Genomic DNA, 23,547 nt, shown 5'->3' with positions numbered 1-23,547 from the left:
AGATTTTGTTCATTTTTCAGTGAAAGCATTTGTAAATTTTGTTTTTGGAAATCAAAATACTGTATGGCAGAATTGGATGCATCTTTCACTTTAAAACACAGACTCTCTCTGTGGTGAATGTATTTGTTGTGGTAAAGTATTTGAAAGGAAATCCTCAGAATAATTTGGGGTATGGAAAAATTCTGTTAAAAAATAAGCCAACCCACCAGTTTTGGATGTTGAAAATTGCCTTATTTTGAATGAGAAAGAATTAATAATTATTCATAGCATAAAGGATATGTTGGGATTATAACATAATACATAATCATGATTTAAAATAAACTTCCAAATTTTAAAGGATTCTAGTATAATGCAGTGACCTTGATGATTTTTCAAAACGAATTGATGTTCTTTCTAGTTAATATTGATGCTTTTATATAATTACCTCATGATTTACTCTGTGCCTTGGCAAGTATCTCTCTAAATAAGTGATTCCTGTAAATGTTGAAAATTCCTTTACAGGTTAACTTTCTCATCATTTTAAATTGCTTATGCTATAGTGTTTCAGCCTACATGCATCCTTTCTGGAAAGAAGTGTCCTACTTGTCTGATAAGAAGTTCTCTTTCCTGAGGTTTGCATTTTGTGTGGGGATCAGCAAGGAAAGAGAAAAGTGAGAATGCCAAATTGCAAAGAGTATTCTTTACTGTGGGGCTCCATCCAAAAAGGGTTTGTAATGCAGTGTACAGTCTTGTAGCCCAGCTGTGTGGAGCATTGATTGCTTCTGCCTAGAGCAGGGATACTGTCAAGTTGCTCTGTGAGTTGAGTCATCTATTGACAAAGAGCTACCAGCCCGCAGATAATGCTGTGCGGAGCTGCTCTCGCTGCTCCCACTGCTCCCACGATGCACTGCTTATAGCAGCTGTCAAAGATACTGAGGGATCCACGGGGAAAAAAAGACTTTTACAACTGCTTGGAAGAAAGGGGTGTGAGGGAGGAGACATTTCTGTGCAGAGCTGACCACAGGAAAGAGTAGGCATCAGTGCAGTATGAATGCATACCTCACCAAGCAACACAGCTGCAGCCGGGGGTCTGATGGGATGGATGCCGGCAGGAGTGCGCCCACACTGATCAGGGATGCCCACTGCGCTTGTGGCTGGCAGAGGAACTCTCAGGGGCTCGGGTACAGTTCTCAGACCATGCCCTCCTCAGGACCTGGGGGCCCAGCTTCAAACAGGACCAAGCTGGTCACCTTATGGGACAGTGTGCGGAAAAGCCCCCACAAGACGAGCACCAAAGGCAAAGGGACTTGTGGGAAGCACTGTGCCTGCCCACATGGTTGGTTCAGCCCAGCACAGGTGAGCGTTTTCCTTATGACTTTCCCTTGAATATCAGAAGAAAGTGACAGCAAGTTGTGTAAGATTAGAACGGTCTGGAAACTTTACCGAGTCCTTGCTGACTGGGTACCCTGTTTGGAAAATGTTAGGCCAAGAAAACCTGTCATTTTCACACATCTTTGTGGGCTCACACCTCTGGGTGGCTTGTGAAAGTCTAGGGATCTTGCACGCAGTTTGTTTCAGTGACTTTTCACCAAGTTTGACTTCTCTAGTCCTCAGATTTTACTATTCTGTGTCACAGTCTTTTAGCAGCACTTTTACCTCAAATCATTTTAACTTTTGTATTCTGTCTAGCCTATTTTTCATTATTATTATGTTAAGGAATAGGGATAAAATGAATTTTAATTGATGTTTCCATCTCTTTAAAGTTAAAAGAACATTTATTTCTTCATCTATAGAAAATAGTGATTTGGAGTATGCTATTCTAATTTTACTCTTACTGTATACTTTTTCAGGAATGGAGAGGAAAATTTGTTTATATTAAATAATTAATTTGACAAACAAAAGGAATAATTGGGAGCAGGACTGAGGGTTATTACACTTAGAATAACATAATGAAACATTTTATTTATTCATAGAGAAGCAATAAGGTTATTTATATTAAAAATTATAACTCTCTTGTTACTATAATGCATTTCTAAAGTAGATGTGCAGATTTCTTTAAGTTGATTCCTCACTTATTACAGTCCCCAAACTACTAGCATTTTATCAGAGATGAAATTGACTCAGTTTTTCTGTCTCCATCCAAAGGAGAGAAAATGACTTCCTGCAAATGCTATAAAATATAAATAAAATGCACCTGTGATCATTGTCATAAATATAGAACAATGACTATTCTTAAATATATATTGAAAAGAAAAAAAACTTGTGTTTGCAAAAAAATTCTTTCTCAATTTTAGTATGATTTTGGCTTACTTGAAAAGTAATTATTGATCATAAAATGTTATGATGAGAGGTGTACAGAACATTTTAATTTTAATAATAGTTTTTAAAAAATACTTCCAAGAATGTCATCTATCACTAGCTCTTAATAATATAGTTACATATATGTGACCATATATATGGCTTTTAATGCATTGACATGAAATTACAAGCTTAGCTTAGAGTATCTCAGCATCTTGATTTAATTAAGGAATATATTATCATTTTAGTATTAAACTGATTCAGCTTTAAATGGAGCCTAACATTTAGAAATGCAGCGTTTTAAAAAGTTAACATGCATATCACCTGAATAAACAGTCTTGACAATTGTGAAAACTCTATATACTCTTTTACAAATAAATTTGCTTAAAGTATCTTTAACCTATATCTATATATTTATTACTTTAATTCTCAAGGATCTCATAGGCTAGAAAGACAAACTTACTTAATAGCATGTAGCTTATGAGTTATTGTCCAGAGTAGAAAAAGCAAACTTGCTTTATTTTTACAGTATATAATATACTTTTCATTTCATAAATGATAATTTCTCAAACTAAAATCTTTAATGCTACATTATAATAACTACACTCTAAAAATCTTTGTACACTTCTCATCAACTGAGGGAAACTTTTCACTTCTTTGGTTTTTAACAAAGTCAACTTCCTACTTGCCTGAAATTTATAGCCGTTTCATGCTTTAAAGGATTGAAATAGACTCTATGTACTGATAATTAGAGATCCAATGACACGAAAAGGCAATACGTGAAGGCAGCCACCATCTCTCCTTACTCTTTTGCATACAGATTTCTATGTATTTTTTCTCTCATTCACTTGTACTTTATTACTGGCTGGGAATAATATTGATTGCTAAAATATTTAAGCTATGATACCATCTCTTTTAGAGTTTTCAATGTCGTAACACTCTTCTCTTACCTAACCTTTCCACCTTTTACCATCTCATTCCTATAAACCTAATATGCTAGATTGATCAATCTCTCTCTTCACACCATGCCTGTTCCCTTTCAAATATATTATTTTGAATACTTTTAATGTATCTATACATACATATATATTGACTTTAATTATGCATTCAAATATCTCTAGACTACCTATTTGCATATATTATATATATATGTATTTACTTGCATATGTATACACACATATAAAAATTAAAGTTCTATATCATTCCTAATTTCTCACCTGGAAAATACTAGCTTGTTCTTCCAAAGAATGCTTCATTCTCTTATGAAGTATTTTTCATATAAATTATATTCCTTTGTTTCTCGTAGGTGCTCAAAAATACTGATATATGTATATTTATAGATCTGTATTTATATACACATCTATAGCATATACATAGTTAACTACACAAATATGTGTAAGTACTATATACCTATTCATATTATTACAAAAATAAGGGTATGTGTGTCTCTATGTGTATGCGTGTGTCCATTAAAACTAAGTCTGCCTTGAGAATTTTGTGATAACTATTGTTTAACCCTTAAATTAACTAGAGAGATCCTGTGAAATATGGGAAAACCAAAGTTGGAGGCTAATTATACTAAATATTGAAATCCTTGAAATTAAAAAAAAAAAACCTCCTTTTTATTGCTAAAAAAATAAATAAATAAAATCCTTGATAAAGCAGAGAGAAGGATGGTGCATGTTTTAGAATAGCCCAGAGACCTACATGTGGTACAGAACATGCCTGAGGGCTGTTTAGCTTCTGGGAGCTGGGATCTTTCCCTCAGAGATATTTGCTGTATTACGTGGAAATCAGCGGTGTGATTTCTGGCTGCTATAATAGAGGACCATGGTCATGACTTGAGTTCTTTCCAAGGCTCCTTGGCAAACTCCTATTATTTGGGATTCTGTGTACTAACAGGACTCTTTCATTATGTTGTTCCTCAGGAGGTCTAAAACATAGCTTTTGTCCATTCTCAAATAAATTTTCACTCCATTTGGATCTGTAGAATTAATATAACCATAATTGTAGGTAATAAAATGGAAAGTCATTGTGTCCAGAAGTGAGTTCTAGAATGCACATCTAGGATATTAGTGTCAGCCCTGGGATGAAACATGCCCATTGTTGCAGACTAATCTAGGGACGCAACATGGAACAGTATAGACTTGGAGACCATAGTTCTATACATCTTTTCTTCATTCATTCATTCTTCACTTGCTTATTCAAGTATCATATACTAGGTGCCTCCTATGTACTACTCTGTCAGGCCCTGTGGATATAATAGTAAACAAAATAGACATCATCCCTACCACTATGGAGCTTACAGCCTACAATGGCGTATAACATTTAGCAAATATATCATGATATACACAGAATTATTTCATCATAAATCATAATTTTGATGTGAAAAAAATTGTATCTGTTTAAGTTTTTAAGATTTTTTGTTTTATAAAATGCATATAAAAATAATCTACCTCATAGGGTGGTAGTGAGGAATGGTTAACATATTTAGCATAGTGCTTTCATTTAGTAGAGGCTCAATAAATATTTGTGGAATAAATGAATGAATAATAAGTCACAATAAATATTGACTATTATTAACCTATTCCTTAATTTATCATTTTTGGTTGGCTGAGAAGAGAGGAGAGATGAATCAGTGAGGGCTTTCAGAGAGGTGGAGATTCTTGGATTGAAATTGGATTGAATCTTACAAAAACTTTGTGTTTATCAAGTGGACAGATATTTTGAGCAGAAATAATAAATATGGAAAAATATGTAACACCCTGGTATCTGTGTGGAACTATACATAGTTGTATCTGCTCAGAACATTGGGCCCTGGAGGGCAGGTTCATTAAGAGAGGAGCTTGGAGTAGTGGGTGGAGCTTGGCCACAAAACACCTGATGGGCATTGATGAGGACTCCATTGGGTTTGAGTGCCTACTCAGCCATTCTCTGTGCATTAGACTTCATGGTCAATGAAACCTTCTGGGCCTCACTTTCTCTGTTTATAAGATAACCCTAAATCTCTTCCAGTATTAATAGTCTGTGACTTTGTCAACTGACACCTATTGGGAAGTACTTTCGAAATAATTTATGCTTTAGAACCAGACAATCCTAAATTTGAATTTACTAGCTCTGTGTGACCTTATTTCCTTACCCTGTCTAAGCCTCATTTTCCCCCCTCTGTAAAACTTGGGATAATAAAGTCGTGTTGCAGGTAAGTGAAATAAGAATTAAAAATATTCCATATAAATATCCCAGCATGGTCCTTAGAACATAATTATTCAGTAAATGGTATTTATTATTATTAACGGCATCCAAATATGTTTTTTTAACCTGAATAACTTATTACACAGCAAATTAGTTATTAGTATTGTGTGCTCTTTCATAAGAATTTCCAGTTTGCTTACTGAGTTTTTTGAGGTATTCCTTATGATAAAGGCTAGGCTAGGCAACTGTCCAGAAACTTTTGGCATACAACCACATGATGCTGATGCTGATGCTGGGATGACATTATGTTCTTCAAAGTTCTCAGCAATTTACAATTGTGCACACTAAAAAAAAAAAAAAATCATGTAAAATAGAATTGTATTGATGATGTAGCATTCCCATAAGTTTGTATTCAGAGGTAAGGGGATGTTGAAAGATCTTCCCGGCAAAATCCTCAAGAACACTACATTCGAAGTGTTTAGCCAAGCTCTTTAAATCTCCCCTAACAGTCTCTGCAGCAACTCCAGAAAGAGCAGTTTGCAGCAATTCGAGTGCAGAGGAATTTTTAGTCCAAGAAGTAGAGTTGCCCTAGGCTGAAACCTCAGGCTCGGCTTATGCCCAGCCAGAAACATCTGATAGCTTGTTTTAACTCTGTATCTGCTTTGACTGATTCCTTCCAGAAAGAGAGCCCCTTACCAAGGAAGAATAAGACTTTTTAGACTCTGGCAAATACCAGCAGGCCCCAGGTAAGGGAATCAGAAGAGAGCAAGCAATATCACAGAAGGAATTAAAGTTCTAAGCCTTCCTGTGGTGGACATGACACCACTTGGTCAACACTCCTGGCACCCATATTGCTCGATGCTGATATCAGCAGAGCATTTTCCCTAGGGCAGTGAAAGGAGAAGCAAAACACACAGGCGGGAAAGAAAAGAGCAAAGGTGACTACATATTTATTGAGTACTGAATATTTATTGAGTACTTACAATGCTCACAAAGTGTGAGACACTGCTAGGGGCTTTACATTATTCATTTCTTTGAGTTTTCTCAATAACACCAACAGAGTGATATCATAATCCCCATTTTACAGATGTGGAAATTGAGGCTAAGAGCAACTTGCTTATGGTCACACAACCGATAAGGGCAGAACCTGTTTCAAATGTAGTTGTGCACGACTTCCTTATTCTTTCCACCACATGTTACAAAATGGCCTGTTTGAGGCATGCTGGTCTCCCCAGAGACCTCTATAATTCTGTAATTTAATAAAAATTTCCTTAAGGGATTGGGATGTATTACATGGTTGAAAGTACTGTCACCCCCTTGTAGAATTCTGGATTTACCCATTCTACTTCATTTCCTGGTCTCTGGAACCCTGAGTGAGTTGAGCCCCTGAAGATCCCTTCCCTCTTTTATCATGGTTAAGAGCTGTGCTGATCTGAAGCAGTTGAAGTTGATTCCCCAGGATTTAACACCAAAATAAGATGCTTGCTTTTAGAAAGACCTCATGATCTGTGTTACTTGCAAATTGGATTCAATTTTGCAACATTTTTATTAAGGAATTGGGAACCATGTATTGTAAACTTAATATAAATACAAAATAAGAGTACATGGAGGCATTATCTGTCTTTAGTGCGAGAGCATCATTTCACATTGCTGAGTGTTTGTGAATCTCATACAGATTTTCTTTCTACCTATGTGTCTGTCATGCCTAGAATCAAATATCTTTCTTTGGTATCACCATCTCCATTTTCTATCCTCTTTCTTTTTCTGATATTACTTGATCTCTTACAAATGTAGCCTCAGCTGATTTTATTTTTCTACATTCTGTACTCTTTGTTCTAGTCTTTTAATTTCCAAAAAGTATATATATGTTTTATTAATACAATTATTACAGAACTGTGTGAGAACTTAGTGGTCATCTACTACATTTTCCAAAAGAGACACTGTAGCCTAGAAAAGTTAGAAGACTTGCTTAAGGTCATTCAACTTGTGTCCTTGAATTCAGAATTGAGTTTTCTTTTTACTGTTCAAAGTTGCCCTTTCTCTCTTAGCCCTTGTGTGCTCATCTTCATGAAAAGTGATTATTGACAGAAAATTATTAAGCATACAATTCAGACCAATGGGGACAGAAGAGAGGAGAGCCACTAGAAAGCATTTTGGAACTTATGTGTTGTTAATGATTGGGAAGTGATACTGGGATTTAGGGGAAGAGGGCCAGGGATGCTAGATGCCCTGAGATATGCAGAGCATCCTTCACAACAAAGAATTGCCCACGTACTGCACATTTTCTTAATATTCCACTGGACATTCATGAAGATTAATAAAAAAAGTTGATGATTTCTAAGCCTAAAATCAAACTCAGTTTTACAAACAAATACAAAGTACTTTTTTGCAAGGATTTAATAGTCATTAAACTTTCTAGGACTGTAATTCCTGTGTAAATCAAGGGACCACTGTACTTTGTTCTGTTAGTGATTTTATCAGTTGTTCCCCATTTTGGAAGATCACTTCCTTACAGTCATGCTGCTCCTCATATTTTGCACCAATACATCTCTCCTGCATCAATCTATATTTGTTGATTTCATCCGTAAATACGTAATTGAAGAGATTTGGCACTAGATCTAGAATCAAATATTTTATTTTTTTGGTTTGTTTTTAAGTTTTATTTTATTTTTAGTTGACAAATAATAATTGTATATATTTATGGGGTATAATTTGGTGTTTCAATACATGTGTATATCGTGAAATGATCAAATCAAGCTGATTAACTTATCCATCATCTTAAATACCTTTTATTTCTTTATGGTGAGAACACTTAAACCTATTCTTTTAGCTATTTTGAAATATGTGTTATTAACTATAGTCACCAGTGGATGGGAAAGGGGAGATGTTGGTGAAAGGATCTAGAACCAAATATTTTAAACTGGTAGAAACATGAAATACAGGAATCACACCAAATTTCATTAATAAAGTTTTTTATGCTGTACCATATATTAATTTTTAAAGCAAAATAAGAAGCCTATTTTTTGAAAAGTGGCTGACATTATTTATTTTGGAATTTTTTATTATTTTCAGTATTACTCTGATATTGTTCCAGAGATATCAACACTCAACTTCCTTATAAGTCCTTAGGTTGCTGGGTTTATTTTATGTTTATCTGTTATTCCCCACTTTCTATCAAAGGATAGAACTTTGAAATACTAGAAATCAAATATATACCTTTACATGAGAGGGAATTCCAAACAGGAATAGATAGATGACAGATAGATAGATAGATGATAGATGGATAGATGGCTCCCTCACTGGCGCGTCCAGTATAAAACAGGGTATTACTTTGACACTAAACTTATAAAAAAAGTCCAGTTGATTTGCAAGTATATGACACTTATACTTTCTGTATTTCAACTGTCGTCAATTTTCCTTGTTTCCTTGTTTCAACTAACATTGCTACTTTGATCTCTGATGGTATATAAATGGTATGTTACTACTTGTTCTAGCACTAGTTTGTAATCTAGTATTTATCATATGTCTGCTCTTTTATTTTCCTGTGCTTCTTGTAAGGAATGGTATCTGGTCTCTTTATTCCACTTAAATCCAAATTTGTTCATAAGTATATGCAAGCATTTGACTGTATCAATACATTGTCTAGTATAGTTGGGCTCATTGATTGCTATATTGAAAACACATTATTTTAATATAAAGTACTTTCTTTTGAGTTCTCCTTTTACTTCAGTTGGGTCATTATATAAAAAAAATGTGTATATAGTTTTATTATCTATGAACTTCATTTCAGAAATCAGGGTATTACAAAACATTTATTATTAAATGGAAAGGTTTGGCCTAATAGAATTGAACTACTGGCTTAGATATTCTATTAAATACATTGTTTTGTATACTGCTATGTGAGTTGTTTAGCTTGCCTTCCAACTAGACTAAGAGTCAGCAACCTAAGCCTACAGGCAAAATCCAATCGGCCACCTGTTTTTGTATAGCCCATGAGCTAAAAATGGTTTTTATATGTTTTAATATTGAAAAAAATAAAAGAATAGTATTTCATATGTGAAAATCATACGAAATTTCAATTATACTACTTATAAATAAATGTTATTAGATAGAACACAGCTCATTTGTTTACATATCATCTACAGCTGTTTTTGTGTTGTTATGGCCAACTTGAGTAGTTTTAATGGAGACTATAAAGCCAGGAAGTCCTAAAATATTTATTATCTAGGCTTTTAGAGAAAAAGTCTGCCAACTCCTGCACTAGACTATCAGCTTTCCATTCCCTGCTGATAGAAATGTCCCTTTCTGCCTAACAAATCCTATCCATTAAGACCTAGTTCAAGCACATCTTCCTTTTTACTCCTTTCTAATCCATTTTAGCTCTCAAAACCTCTACTTAACATGGGATCCTGCACAATTAGAGTATTGCCTTGCATTGTGGTTAGTTGTTTCCTTTTCAGTCTCCCTGATTAGAGAGAGTGAGCTTCCTCACAGCCCCGGCATAGAGCCTAACTTTTACCAGCCTAGCTGTCCAATCACATCCAATCACATCTTCGTGACAATTCTTTTCTTTCTTTTCTTTCTTTCTTTGAGACAGGGTCTCACTTTGTTTCCTGGGCATGAAGGCAGTGGCATGAGCATAGCTCACTGCAACCTCAAACTCCTGTACTCAGGCAATCTTCCTGTCTCAGCCTCCTGAGTAGCTGGGACTACATGCATGCACCACCACACCCAGCTAATTTTTCTATTTTTTGTAGAGATGGAGTCTTGCTATGTTGCCCAGGCTGGTCTCAAACTCCCGACCTCAAGCAATCCTCCCACCTTGGCCTCCCAAAATGCTAGGGTTACAGGCGTGAGCCACCATGCCCAGCCAATTCTTCAGTATCATTATTACATTATAATTTTGGACACAGACTACTCAGCTGCATTCGTAGCTGTTGAGAGGAGGGGCTATGTTTTCAATGCCTTTGTGTGTAGCAGGTTAACCTACACAATTTATCCATCACTTTGTGTCATAGTTATGGATAAGTATCCTTACTTGTCCATGTGTGTCTGTTCCTCTAAGCTGAATTCCATTAAAACACAACCTGTTTTTATTTATGCTTGTTTCCCCAGTGCCCAGCACGTAACAGTAGGTCAATAAAATGTTCTTGATTTCTAAATGAATATTAACACAGGGCCTTTTATATAAAGGTAATCAGTTTTTAATTTGTTACTATTATTAATTATGCACATCTCTTAAGATCAAGAATGACACCTTCTATCCCCACAATAGTTCTATTTATTAACGAGCACATTGTAAAAACAATTGCTTAGGCAAATTTATTGTTTCCTTTCTTTTGCATATTTGTTTTGTTTTTAGTTTAACAGATTGAGATTCTTATTGTATTTTATGACTCTGTTAAAATATTGGAATCATTGTACAGAAATTAGGTTCCATAGTCAAGTGGGTCATGCCACTTCAAAGACGAAAGGTACAATACTATACTTTGAAAGGACGATCGGAAAAAAGGTGATCTTATACAGTTTTATTGTCTAATTTAGGAGTTACTTGTTCTCTGAAAGGTTGAAATAATATCATGAAATATTATTTTATAATTAGTTTTTGTGCACACTATTGTAGACTGCAAGACCTTTTTTTTTTCTATCATTTTGATAAAAGTGCTTAGAGTATTGCAGTTGGTACCACTGCATTAAAAATCCATGATTAAACACATTTGCACTTTATTCTGATAGGCTGTGCTATTTAGTTAGTGGTCAACATTGATTGTTACAGTTGTGATTGTTACAGTTATCCATGACATTCATCCTTCAAAGCCCTGTTTATGTACCAGTTCTAAAAGTTGTTTCTGTGTGCACACTGATTTTTCATTTCTCTTATCTATTTTGTTCATTACCTAGGACACAAATTAATGCACTTAATGGTAATGTTTTTTTAATTCTTTTTCCAACTTGAAGTTTTATTTTTTTAATAAAGAACAAAGTGGATAATAATAAATCCTCTTAGTTTAAAAATGAGCATTTTTACTACTTTTAAAAAATAATTTTGTTATTTAGTTTTGTATGAAGAAATAATACAAGTTTATGATAAAACATTACAAACTAAAGATACATTTGAAAAAGTTAAAACACCTGTAATTCTAGCTAGGGTTAACCACAGTTGACATTTTAATAATTTTTAGTCCTTTTACTTGTCTCTGAATATATATCTTCAGAAAAAGATATATAATATTTATTGACACATGCTCACAAATGTAGCTAACTATACTCTCTTTTACACATTTTTTATTAAGTGAGAAGTTTATTATAAAATATAAAACTGTTTTGATTTTTAAAAATAACATCATATTGCGAACATTTTTCTAAGTTAGTAAAATATTTTTCTTGCTGCCATAATTTTTGATGACTGCCAAATTATTTTTTTTATCAAAACCCATAATGTTGGACATTTGAGTAATCTTGTATTTTAATTAATATGAGCAAAACTGAAGTAAACATTGGTGTATGTGAACCTTTGACCACATTTCTCATGAAAATACATATTTTCAGAAAAGGAATTACTGAGTCAAAGAGAGTGAATTTTTTAAGTCTCATTATCTCATAATATTTACCTAGTAATTCAGTCACTATTCACTCAATTCATTACTGAACAGTTCACACATGTCAAAATACTGTGTTAATCGATGGGAATGTAATGGAAAACAGGAGAGACTGATTCTTGCCCCATAGAGCTTAGAATTAGTAGCCAAATTGCTTCTAAAAGGGCTTCACAAATTTATGATCCCCCCCATCTAGAAGTGTCTGAACATGTCTTTCTGTAGTCTTTGATTGTTTTACCTTTGTAAAATCCTTTATGAATTAGGCAAGTTAAAAATTGCACGTGATTGCTATATTAATTTGCTCTTATTTTTGAAAGAAGTTGAGTACTTTTCATATTATCATAGCCAATCATGATACTCTAATGATGTGTTCTATAATACCTACCACAATAGTAATATCTAGTTGGCAATTTAATATGTGCTTAATTTGTTGGATGGATGGGTGGAAGGAAGGATGGATGGATGAATGGGTGGAGGGATATACAAATAGGAGAGTAGTTCCTGTTTAAAAGTCCTGGTAAGAGAAATTTTCACCTATCCTAAATATAGCATCTTCATGAGTGATCTATGCCCCTGTCTCATGTCTGCTGTCACCATAACCCCTTTCCTTGTGTCTTTCTCTGGAAGGAAAGGAACTGAATGCTCTTCTTTTCACCTTTATGTAGGTGAGCAAGTTTGATTTGAGTGACAGATGAAAAGGTAATTAGTACACTAGACAGAAGTAGATAGGCTATCTGCTTCTGTTGATAGGAAGTTTGCTGAGGAGTGCGATATGGGCACTAAATCGACAGTAAGAGAGCTTGAAGAGGAAAGTGATGTAACTGATTAGATGCAAAAGGGAAATGTCTTGGAAATTTCCTGACTATTTTAGCATGTTTACATATGGATAAGAATTTTATGAAATTTGTATATAGACATATTCAAGGTTGAGTTTGTGTCTACTTGTATTAATATGTAGGCAGTCTGTCCCTAAAAGTCAAAAACATAGTATCTTGGAATGACTATATGAAACTTTATTCCTTAAAAACACGCTACTCTTATACTTCTATTGGCAATATTTAGAATAAAACTTACAGATGCAACAACTCTCAGGACTCCTCCTAGCAAAGCTGGGTACCCTCTGGCCGTTCTACAGAAAAGAGAAAACAACACATCTGCAATTTGAGGACAGACTGATTTCCAGTATAGGAGAGAACACCACTTTCAAAGGACTGAATGGAAAGATAACAAATAGCTTGAGGACTGTAAGTAGGTTGAAGACAGATTCTTTTGCATTTATGAAAGAGCCCAGCATAATTGGGAATTCCTTGAAGGCTTATAATTGTTAATATTACTTTTCTTTTCCAATAATTACGTCAAAAACAAATATAACAATTAACACTATGATTTCTACCACTCTGTGAAATTCACTGAAAGTCTTCAGCCTGTTTTCATCACTCCTCCTCTTTCCTGCTCTGTACTGCTCTGAAACCTGTTTTGCAATTCACTGTTTGCTAAGCCAGAAATCAGGAAATCATCATCACCTCCATCCCCTTTCTACTGCCAGGACCCTCATGAATTAACCTGTCACAAATTGATACAGAATTATGTCTGAGTGTCGCAAGTATTTTCCTTTTTAAGTTTCTACTTTTAGTGCTTGAGCGTAGATGTGCGTTATCATTCCCATAAACTATTTGCACTAACCAGTAGCCCCCAGATTCCCTTGATCCATTATGACTGTTGTTGTCAAATTTATCTTAACACTCAGTTCTATTTGGATCACTCATTGATTTAAATGACTTAACAACTTCAAATCATTTAAAGTAGGGCTTCACTTTAAGTGTAATCTGACTTCTGGAGAAGGCAAGTAGGTCTAGAGATGTTTATGGTTGATCTGCGTTGGATTAGACATGTTTTAAACAGTTGTTCACTTCTTACTATGGAATGTTTCAAAGCCCTGAGGGGTTTATATCTCCTAGAGCTGCGATCCCCAACCCCAGGGCCATAGAGCAGTACCCGTCCATGGACTGTTAGGGACCAGGCCACAGAGCTCACCACTGCCCCACCTCTCACCCTGGTCCATGGAAAAATTGTTTTACATGAAACTGGTCTCTGGTGCCAAAAAGGTTGGGACCACTGACCTAGAGGCAGGTAGGGCATGTGGAACATTTCTTAAATGTGCATGATGATGAAATCATTTTTTTCACTAATACTTGTTTATGAGCATCTCATGAAAAACAGATTACCACTAGTTTACATAGTAAAACTGGATTCCCTAGCAGAGCATTGAAAGTTATCTTCAATTTGGCCCCAACCTGTATTTCCAGCCCCATCGCCAGCCACTCCTATTGTGTTCTGGTCATACCCAGCCACTCACAGTTCCCTGAGTCCCTGAAGTCACCATATAGTCTCCTGACAAACCTTTGCTCATGCCTTGCTCTCTCTCTAAAGACTCTCCTTGTTCTTAAGTTTGATAAAATTGTATTAATGATTCAGGACCATCTCTAATGTTATTTTTTTTATTTTTATTTATTTATTTATTTATTTTATTTCAGCATATTATGGGGGTACAGATGTTTAGGTTACATATGTTGCCCTTGCCCCCCCTCCTCCCCAAGTCCGAGTTTCAAATACATCCTTTCTTTGGATGGTGCGCATTGCACTCTTTGTGTATGCATATACCCGTCCCCTCCTCCCTCCTCCCTCCTCCCCCCTCCCCCCTGCCCAACCTTCCTTTCTCTGTGAAAGACAGAGATATCCCACAGAATGTTGTACCTATACCTGCTTTTCAATTATATTGTCTGCTTTAACTATCAGAAGCTTTGTGAGAAAACAAACCATACCTTATTTATTTCTGTATCTTTAGTGCCAGAATCAGGCCTGATATATTTAATGAATGATTGAAAAAATGGTATCTTGAAAAATTATTAAGGAGAGAATCATGTTTTACTATGTAAGTCAGGCTGGAAAGAGACTTCTTTAGGTAATACTGTGGTTAGGGCCCTGAACTTCACATTTTATCCCTTTGAAAGCCCGGATAGTCATTCTGCTCAGTGTCTAGAGGGATTAGGAACAAGAAACTGACTCAGACGAGCTAAAATATACATTATATCAAGGTATGTAAAAATCATTTATTTCAGTGAAAAATATAATTCTCACATGAATGGAAATACACATGTGCATAAAATTCACTTATTTCTTTATTCACAAAGATTTATTGATTAGAGATTATATACCAAGCCCTAGTCATAGAAACTTGAAAATATGTAAATAAATACAATAACCATTCTAGTTGAGAAATATATAAAGTTAATAAGTAAATAAATGAGATTACTTCAGATAGTCTGGTGCTATTAAAAAATAAACCAGGGCAATGTGATATGGAGGATAGGTTGGGGGGTGCTTCTTTGGATAGACATTAAAGTAAACAAGGTATTAATAAGGAGAAGACAATAGAGTTGATACATCAAAGATGAAAGGTAAAAAGGGGGCAACCTTATGACAATTGTTGGATAATGCCACAGATAGAAGAACAGCATATTCAAAGACCTCAGGGTTGGAAAATGTTTGATATGTTCTTGCAATAGAAGAAAGCTAGTGTGGAGAAGAGAAAGTGTGAAGAAGAAGGGCAGGAGTTAGGTAAGGCTAGGTCATGTAGACTTTGGAGTTCATGTGAGGAAGTCTAGATTTTATTCAAAGCACAATAAAAAATCATTGGACTTTTTAAAATAAGGACATGACATGATCTAATGTACATAGTGAAAATGAATTTTTGGGTGGCAAAAATAAAAGGAGGGAGACTAGTTACAGTGATATTTTGTAATACTTCGAAGACAGATATAATGATGACTGCACTCAGCTGGCAGCAATGGTGGTGAAGGATGTATGAATGGGGGATATGTTTTGAATGTAGGCAAAAAGGATGGATTAAATAGTGTGGATTTCTGAGACAGAATATGACACTGGGCAGATATGAAAAATAAAGGAATTGAAGAATAACTTGCAGGTGTTAGACTCTCAGAGTCAAAATATCTTCGGAATTTGTTAATTGAACAGCGATGTTTGAACTCCAAAGTTCACACTCCTCAGTAAGTTCCTAGATTAGTAGACAATAGTTGCCTCTCTGGCTGCCTTTTTTCTTTGCTTTTATTCTTAACCTTTAACATCCTCGCAAACTTCTAATTTATACAGTTTTTCTTTAAATAGGGTAATATATTCATCAGTTGTGCTGGCCTGGGTGTTTTTTTATTCTTTAAAAGTTACCTTGCATGGCTGAGTTTTGATCTTAGGGGGGTGATCATAATTTGCCTCATTTTTAAGTTGGAAATTGGGAGAGTAACTCCACAGAGCCCCCAGATACTAACCACAGATGGTAGATCATGACCCACCAGATACCTGATACTGACCCTTTCCTCTCTCTTCTTATCTGGCCTTGATCCTTTCTTTTAATATTTTCATGAGAAAGGTTTTTAGAATATCTCATTTAAATGCCTTGGATGATGAACATCCTGAATTTCCTAGGCAAGTTGCTGGAGACAGAGAGTTAGGGTGGGATATTGAGAATTAAATAAACTAATCAGTTGACCCTACTGAAGAGTATTCTCATTTTTTGAGCATATGGTATAAGCATATGATTTCTATTCTCTCCCTTCCTTTCTTATTTTTAAGTTAAAATATGAAATCATAAGTACATCCCTGGAACACATATATTGGGTTCACTGGAAATTGCCCCACATATGAATGAAATACGGGGTAAGAGATTGAGACCATTTAAAATGGAATCCTGTCACAGTTTCTTGATTCTATATATTGATTAAATTCCAAGAGGAATTTTGAGGAAAGAAAATCCAAAGAAACATTTTTCTAAGAGTTATCCTTCCTTTAAAAGCCAGCTTGATTTTAAGACAATAATAAGCAAGTTGTGTTTTCAGAAATAAGTTTCAACCACTAGGAACAGATACTCTCTTTGTACATTGAAGACCAGTTGACTACATTGATTTAAAAATTGATAAATCATATTTTGTGGAAATCTGAAAATGTCCTCTCCTCATTGAGATGCCTGTATCTACAGTGGCAGTAGTTTGGCATAATGTCCATTATCCCATCACTAAACTTACTGTACCATAGAACCCTATTATAGCAGTGGCCTTGACAGAGTACAAGAATAGCCTTCTGAACAGTTTCTTGTCTTAGATCAGTCTATAACCTATATATTGCAAGGGCCATGGTTTAATTCACAGATCAGCAGAAATCACATAGTGGCAGGCTATATTAAGTGATCTGACTCTTGCAATTTGGACTCATGCTTGAATTTCACAACTCAGAAGAGAACGGGTGAGTGTGCCGCAGTGGAAAGATACAGAACTGGAAATTAGAAACCCTGGGTTCTAGTAGCTGGACTCTTGAAAATCACCCTAGCCAAGTCTCAGAATCTTAGTGTCTACATCTCAGCTAAAACATGAGGAAGTTAGATTAGATAAAAAACATAATCGATGTTTCACTGTGTCAACTATAATTGATTTGTGGTGACTGCTGAATCATAGTGAGGCTCCATTAAGGTTCCTCTGAAAAGAATACAGTGGAAATTATCAGTCAGCCACGAATAAGGAAGAACATAGTGACAGCCTAGATCTCTAATTTCTTTTACAGCCCTGGAATTTCATGACGCCATGTATTTAATGTGACTGCTTTATGTGACTATTATAAGTGTACCAACAACTACCATTTATTAAGCATTTTTCATATACCATTATTTGAATTTAACTTAACTTTCAAAATAACCTAGGGAGATAGATTATCTTACTCCATTTTACAGATGAGCAAATAGACTTTTTTTGCTCCCCCTACCCGCCTTCCAAATAGACTTTTAGAAGCAAAGGAACTTGCCCTACTGGGAACAAGGACCAGATTTGTAGTTGGAGCTCAAATTCTGAACCCAGAACCTGAAAGTCACCCTTTCATTGTGCTGCACTAATTCTGTGTAAGCCTGTATTTGTTGACATTGACTTTATTTGTGAGAGGCTGATAAGCATAAAGTGTTCAGAAAACTACACTTATTTAGATCACTACACAGCTTAGAAATTAATGATTATTGATGGAGTTCCTGAAAATTTAATAGGTTTAGGGATGGATAAAAACAATATAGTTTTCAAAATTATTTATTTACAGCTTCTCTGTAAGTTCTATTTAAAATTGCTTTTCCCTTTTTGATACTTCATCATCTTGTGATAGGGATAAATGTTTCAAATTCTGAAACGAAAAAGTCTTTTTGACTTCCTTTGAAATTTGGAAGACAATCGAAGATGATTTAAGCATAGCCTCCCTCCTCCCTCAAGCTCTGTGCCCAGTGTGGCTGCTGCAGTTGCTCTATCCAAAGGACCGGCCCATCACCTACCTAACACAATAGATAACATCCAATAAGATCTTAATTAATGATTGCTCAATAAAGAAATATGATGTTGTATCCCTAAGTTTTATCTCTTATTTCTATAACAGAGAGCAAGAGATGTCCTTTAAATAGCTGGCTCAGTTTCCCCATTCTTATCTATGCATAATAACTTTAAGGTATGAATCCATAGTACTTAATGAATTAAAAACAGAGTGCTTGTTTAGCAACATGAACCTGTGTCAGAGTATGGAGGGTTAGGTCAGCATCTGCAATTTCCAGTCCTGCTCTATATCCTCTAGACTTTGCCTCCTGTCAGATTACAAGGTGACATCAATAAAGGAATCAGGTATTATATTATCTTTCCTGAAACTTTATGCCCAAGTCTGTTATATAGGGGCTATTACATGCAGATTATTTTTCTGGTGGTGGTGATGGTGGTCCAGGGAGGAAGGGAAAAGGTGGCATTAGACAGGAGGTTTGTGTCCTCATTTTATTTCCATAGAACATCTAGCTGTTGCATGATGGGGGAAATTTAGCTTGTCTTTTAGATAATGTTTTTTAAATTAAGTGTGATTGTTTCTGATGAATTCTAGATTGTCCACATAATTATCTCTTCATTTCAGCAACAGCTAAGTAAGCATAAGTACATAACTCTTGTTGGAATTCTCATTATATGCAGCTTTTTCCCCCAGGCCTATATGATATTTTTGAATTGTGATTTCAAAGTAAGGTATGACGACCTTCTGTCTTATATTAATGAAATCTAAGGAAATTTGAAGATCAATAGTGAGGCAATGACTAAATCTACTTGCAAAGATCTTGCCTAGACTATTGGAATAGCCTTTAAACTGGCCTATTGCCTCCAATGCATCACAAAATCCACCCACCTAAAGATGCCAGAATATTTCCACACCCCTCCCCAACACATACAAAATGTCTTATCATTCTCCACTTAAAATCCTTCAATGGCTGCACACTGCTATGGATACAGTCCAAATTCCTTGGCGTGGCAAAGAAGCCCCCATCACCCACTCACTGACAAACTTTAAATCTTAAAACTGGTTTCCCTCCTCCGCTTCCCAAGTACTTTACTCTCCTGAAAAAAAAAAAAAAGTTACATTTTGAATACACTATATACTCTCTTGTTTCTAAACTTTCATTCTCTATCTAGTTTGTTGAGGATCAATAAATAGAAGCTTATTTCATCTTAAGATCAAAACAAGATAAGATATATGTACCAGATTCTCATATAAATTTTAAAAATCAGAATTATTACTGATAAAAAGCTTGAATAACTGGCTATGGTAGATAGCCAAATGGGCTTGCTGATGTCCCCATGAACTCGATTTACCCCTCCAATTATCAGCTTCTCTTGCAGAGGCATAACTTCTCCTTGCTAAAATTATCTCATAGTGGAAAGAAAATGCTAGGCTCTTGCAGGCAGGTCAGCTCTCAAGAGAAAGGGGTGAGCTGAGCATCCTAGTTCCATTTTTCAAATTTACCTATCTTAAAACTCTCTTCTGGGAATGAAGAAACAGGCCCAGAGCATTACACTGGAGAAGTCTTTCCACTTGCTACTATAGGCGTGAGGAATAACCTACTCCACATGTTGTTACTGAGTCTGGAAAATCCTTTCCTCCCTTGTCTTTCTGCCAATTCCTGCCTGCATATCTGGCCTCAGTGGCATTTCTTTTGTCTGTTACTTCCCTTGGTCTACTTATTCCCCCCCTCCCCTAGACTTCCTACCAATTTAGCCATATTGTTTTTCATCATGCTCTGTAGTCATTCCCTCATGGTATATGTCAGTTTAGTGAAATAATTAGCTAGCCTGTGAAATCCTCAAAGGTAGGGCAGTTTTATGCTTCAACAATACTTATGACAAAGTTTAGAACCTGTGAGCATTTGATAAATAGAGGGGATATATTACAAAATACTTAAGTTATCTTCGCTAGTTTTTCTTTACTTATTTGATAACTGCCTGGTAGGTGCAGGAACTGGGCTGGGAATTTATTCCTATTAATTCAACTAACCTACAGAACAACCCTGTGAAACTGAAAATATTAGTTCTACTTTACAGATGAAAAATAGGTTTATAGAAGAACTTTGACTAATTAGCTAATTATTTGTACAGCAAATATTCAATAACATATTAACCTGTTGTTTTTACACAAATCCTCGTTCCTCCCTAATCTTTGAGTCATCCGTTAGCTGCAATTACATTTGTTTTTCTGAATATAAATCTAACAGAAATAAAGCGCATTACATGAGGAGAAGAACTTATGCTCAACTGTTTTTAGCCCTATTTAATAGGTTGCAAATAGATAAGGGAAAGTACGAATTTAGATTAGAATTTTAATGCTGACTTTTTAATGTTTTCAATGAGGGGACATATGTCCCATATTGTTTATAATGTGTAATGTAAATTATGCCACACATTGATGGTAGCCCAGAAATTAGAGTGCAGGTTAGCTGTCAGTCAAGATCTTTAAGATTTGTATTGCATTTCCCATTTAGTCTAACTAGGCACTGTTCCTTCTTGTTTCCTTGACCTTACTCATTCTGTGTTATCTTAACCATAACTTTTCACTGTGTGCCTGATTGGATTTATTTCTTTAATCCATTTTATCCGAGCTCACCCAGCTATCCTTCAATCATTTTACTCAATGTTGAGCTATACGTGGTAAAATCTGCCTCATCTCCAGAATACTCAGAGAAAATTATAAGAAATTATGCGATCCCTAGATAATTTAGTGGGCTGATTGCTAACAAAATTAAAAAACTATTAATCATGAAACAATAATACCTAATGTGTACTGAGAGCTAACTCTATGCCAAGTACTCTGCTAACTGCTATGTGTGCATTTTTTTCTAGACATCTTCACAAAAATGTATGAGTTAGTCACTTTTCTTCCCCATTTTTAGATGAGACAACAAAACTTCAGAGAGAATATAAGCTACTTATTCATGGCAACACCGAGTGAGTGGCAGCCTTAGAATTCAAACCTTGGGTAACTCACTTTGAAACCTTGCCTTTTTAAATACTGTGCTACAAGAAAAACCAATTCCCACTTTCTGAAAGCTGAGCACTGTCTTTGGAGACATACAAAACTGAATATAATTCTGTCTCTACAAATAACAAGCTTTAAGACCCTAATTACATTATCTCAGTATCTCTGCCACTTCCTTTTCTTGCCTGTTAAATGGGCACAATGCCTATATCATGGGGTTACTTTATTAAAAGATCCAGTACATAAAGAGCTTAGTGCTGTACCTGGTACTTAGGATGTTCAATAAATGTTAAACCCCTTTTTCCCTCATGCAAAAAAATGATCACCTCTTATGCTTCCAAAGCTTTTATCACATTTTTTACTTGAGCCTCAGAAGATCCCTATAATAACAGGGATTATTATCCCTGTTTCACAGTAGAGAAAATAAAGGCTCAGAAAAAATGAGAGACTTACTTTTGGTCATACACACCACATAAGCAGCAGAGCAAGAGCCTCACATCTCTCATTTCTTTCCATTATATGATGTATACCTCTTGGAAAAACACATAACATGAACACAGAAAGATGAGGATGCCAATGAAATCTAAAATGTCCCTTATATGAAAAAACACCTTGCAAAAAGCATTTGCTCAATTTTCTATCCTTTCTTTCTCTGAGAGACAAAAATGTACAAGGAACTTTGTCTAGAAGCAAGATTATACTCCATTAGGAATATTGTTCCCTTTGCACAATGAAGGCCATGATCAGAGTTGACATTTTACTGCATTTGCTTATTTCAGAACCGTAAATACTCAGACTTTGCTGAACACTGTTTTAGGTGTTCGAGGCCACGCTATGTAATATCATGAATAGACAGTTGTTAGGAGTGATCTTGCTGGTCTTTCTTAATGAAAAGCAGGAAGCCCCCTTATAAAATGCATTCCTATATTATAGATCTGGTTACCACTTTCTGGGACCTGGCCCTCCAGCAAATAGCACTTCATAGCAGCCTTTCTTTCTTTGTCATCACGCAGTCCCCTAAAAAGCTTAACACGCATAGGCTAGAAGTAGAGATAGTCAATGCAAACTGCTCATAATTCTGCAGTTTGCGTGTATAATGGTCTACCAGAACTATTTCTTCCACCCCTGTCTTGTTCACCATCACAATGAGATAATCATGCCTGAGTGGATCATCCCCCATATTTGCGTAGGGATTCTCTCTTTCCTTCTCTACTGGGCTTCAGGAGGTTGCAAGTTGCCTTTAAAATGTTGCTTGTGAGTCTGGATCTGGGAGTAAAGGCTCACATATTTAGAAGAACATCCTTCTAGCTCCAACTCTGGAAAGATTACCCTTACTCACACTAAGATGGTGAGTCACATCCCACTCCCCCATGATCTGGGATGCAGAGGTCATTTTTCTCTCTGTGTAGTGCGGAAGGCTTAGATTGCAATTACCTCTTCTATCCCCGACTGTCAATGCAATCATGGGATTTTTCTGTATTAAAAAACATAGGTCAATGAAGGCCAAGGTTTGGTCAATTCTTGTAATTTTCCTAATTCCCTCACAATAACTTGGGCCAATATTTTTAAATTCCAAATGTATGTCTTTACCACAGAAGTAGTGTTAGCTAATGTCTGCTCTTTTGTCTCCCATTTTTAAAAGGGAAACTCTTTTGTTACATTTGAAAGAACTAAAAAATGAGAAACCTAAGGATTAACTTTTTAATTAGGTATAATGATTAGAAGAAATTCTTCATCACAGCAGTTTTCCTTTTATTATAAAAGGAATGTTAACAGTTTCTGTTCAATTAATATTCATTAAAATGTTTTGTAAATGAAATTATTGCTGAGTAAAAGGACTCAAAAGCAATATGGCATGATTGCTTTTTTAAATTTTTTATGGAGAAATTATTGATTAAAAATTGTTGTAAAGTCCACAAAACATTATATTACTATATGTGAGCAACATCTAAGTCTCAGTGCATTATAAAATTAAATGTCACAAAAACTTCACCCCACTGTAAATGTTTGTAATGCCTATGTTAAATTACCTTTTTTTTTTTTTTTATTTCAGCATATTATGGGGGTACAGATATTTATGTTACTTATGTTGCCCTTGCCCCCC

At 35.3% G+C, this 23,547-nt stretch overlaps 1 protein-coding gene across 5 annotated transcripts in view; it reads left to right on the top strand.

The window, feature by feature from the left end:
- Window positions 1-23,547, top strand: part of DLG2 (discs, large homolog 2 (Drosophila)) — a 1,994,579-nt gene that overhangs the window by 1,206,063 nt on the left and 764,969 nt on the right. The window contains exon 1 of one of the 5 annotated variants that reach the window (XM_012641829.1): window positions 1,027-1,335. The exons of the other annotated variants lie outside the window; for them this stretch is intronic. Within the exon in view, the coding sequence (XP_012497283.1) occupies window positions 1,027-1,335 (309 nt within the window). Of the gene's footprint in view, window positions 1-1,026; window positions 1,336-23,547 lie in introns of those variants that run through there. 5 annotated transcript variants of the gene reach the window in all.

Source organism: Propithecus coquereli, unplaced genomic scaffold, assembly GCF_000956105.1.
Source record: "Propithecus coquereli isolate 6110/MARCELLA unplaced genomic scaffold, Pcoq_1.0 Scaffold170, whole genome shotgun sequence".
Taxonomy (NCBI): domain Eukaryota; kingdom Metazoa; phylum Chordata; class Mammalia; order Primates; family Indriidae; genus Propithecus; species Propithecus coquereli.
Note: the sequence above shows the minus strand (reverse complement) of the source record. Positions and strands in the feature narration are given on the sequence as shown.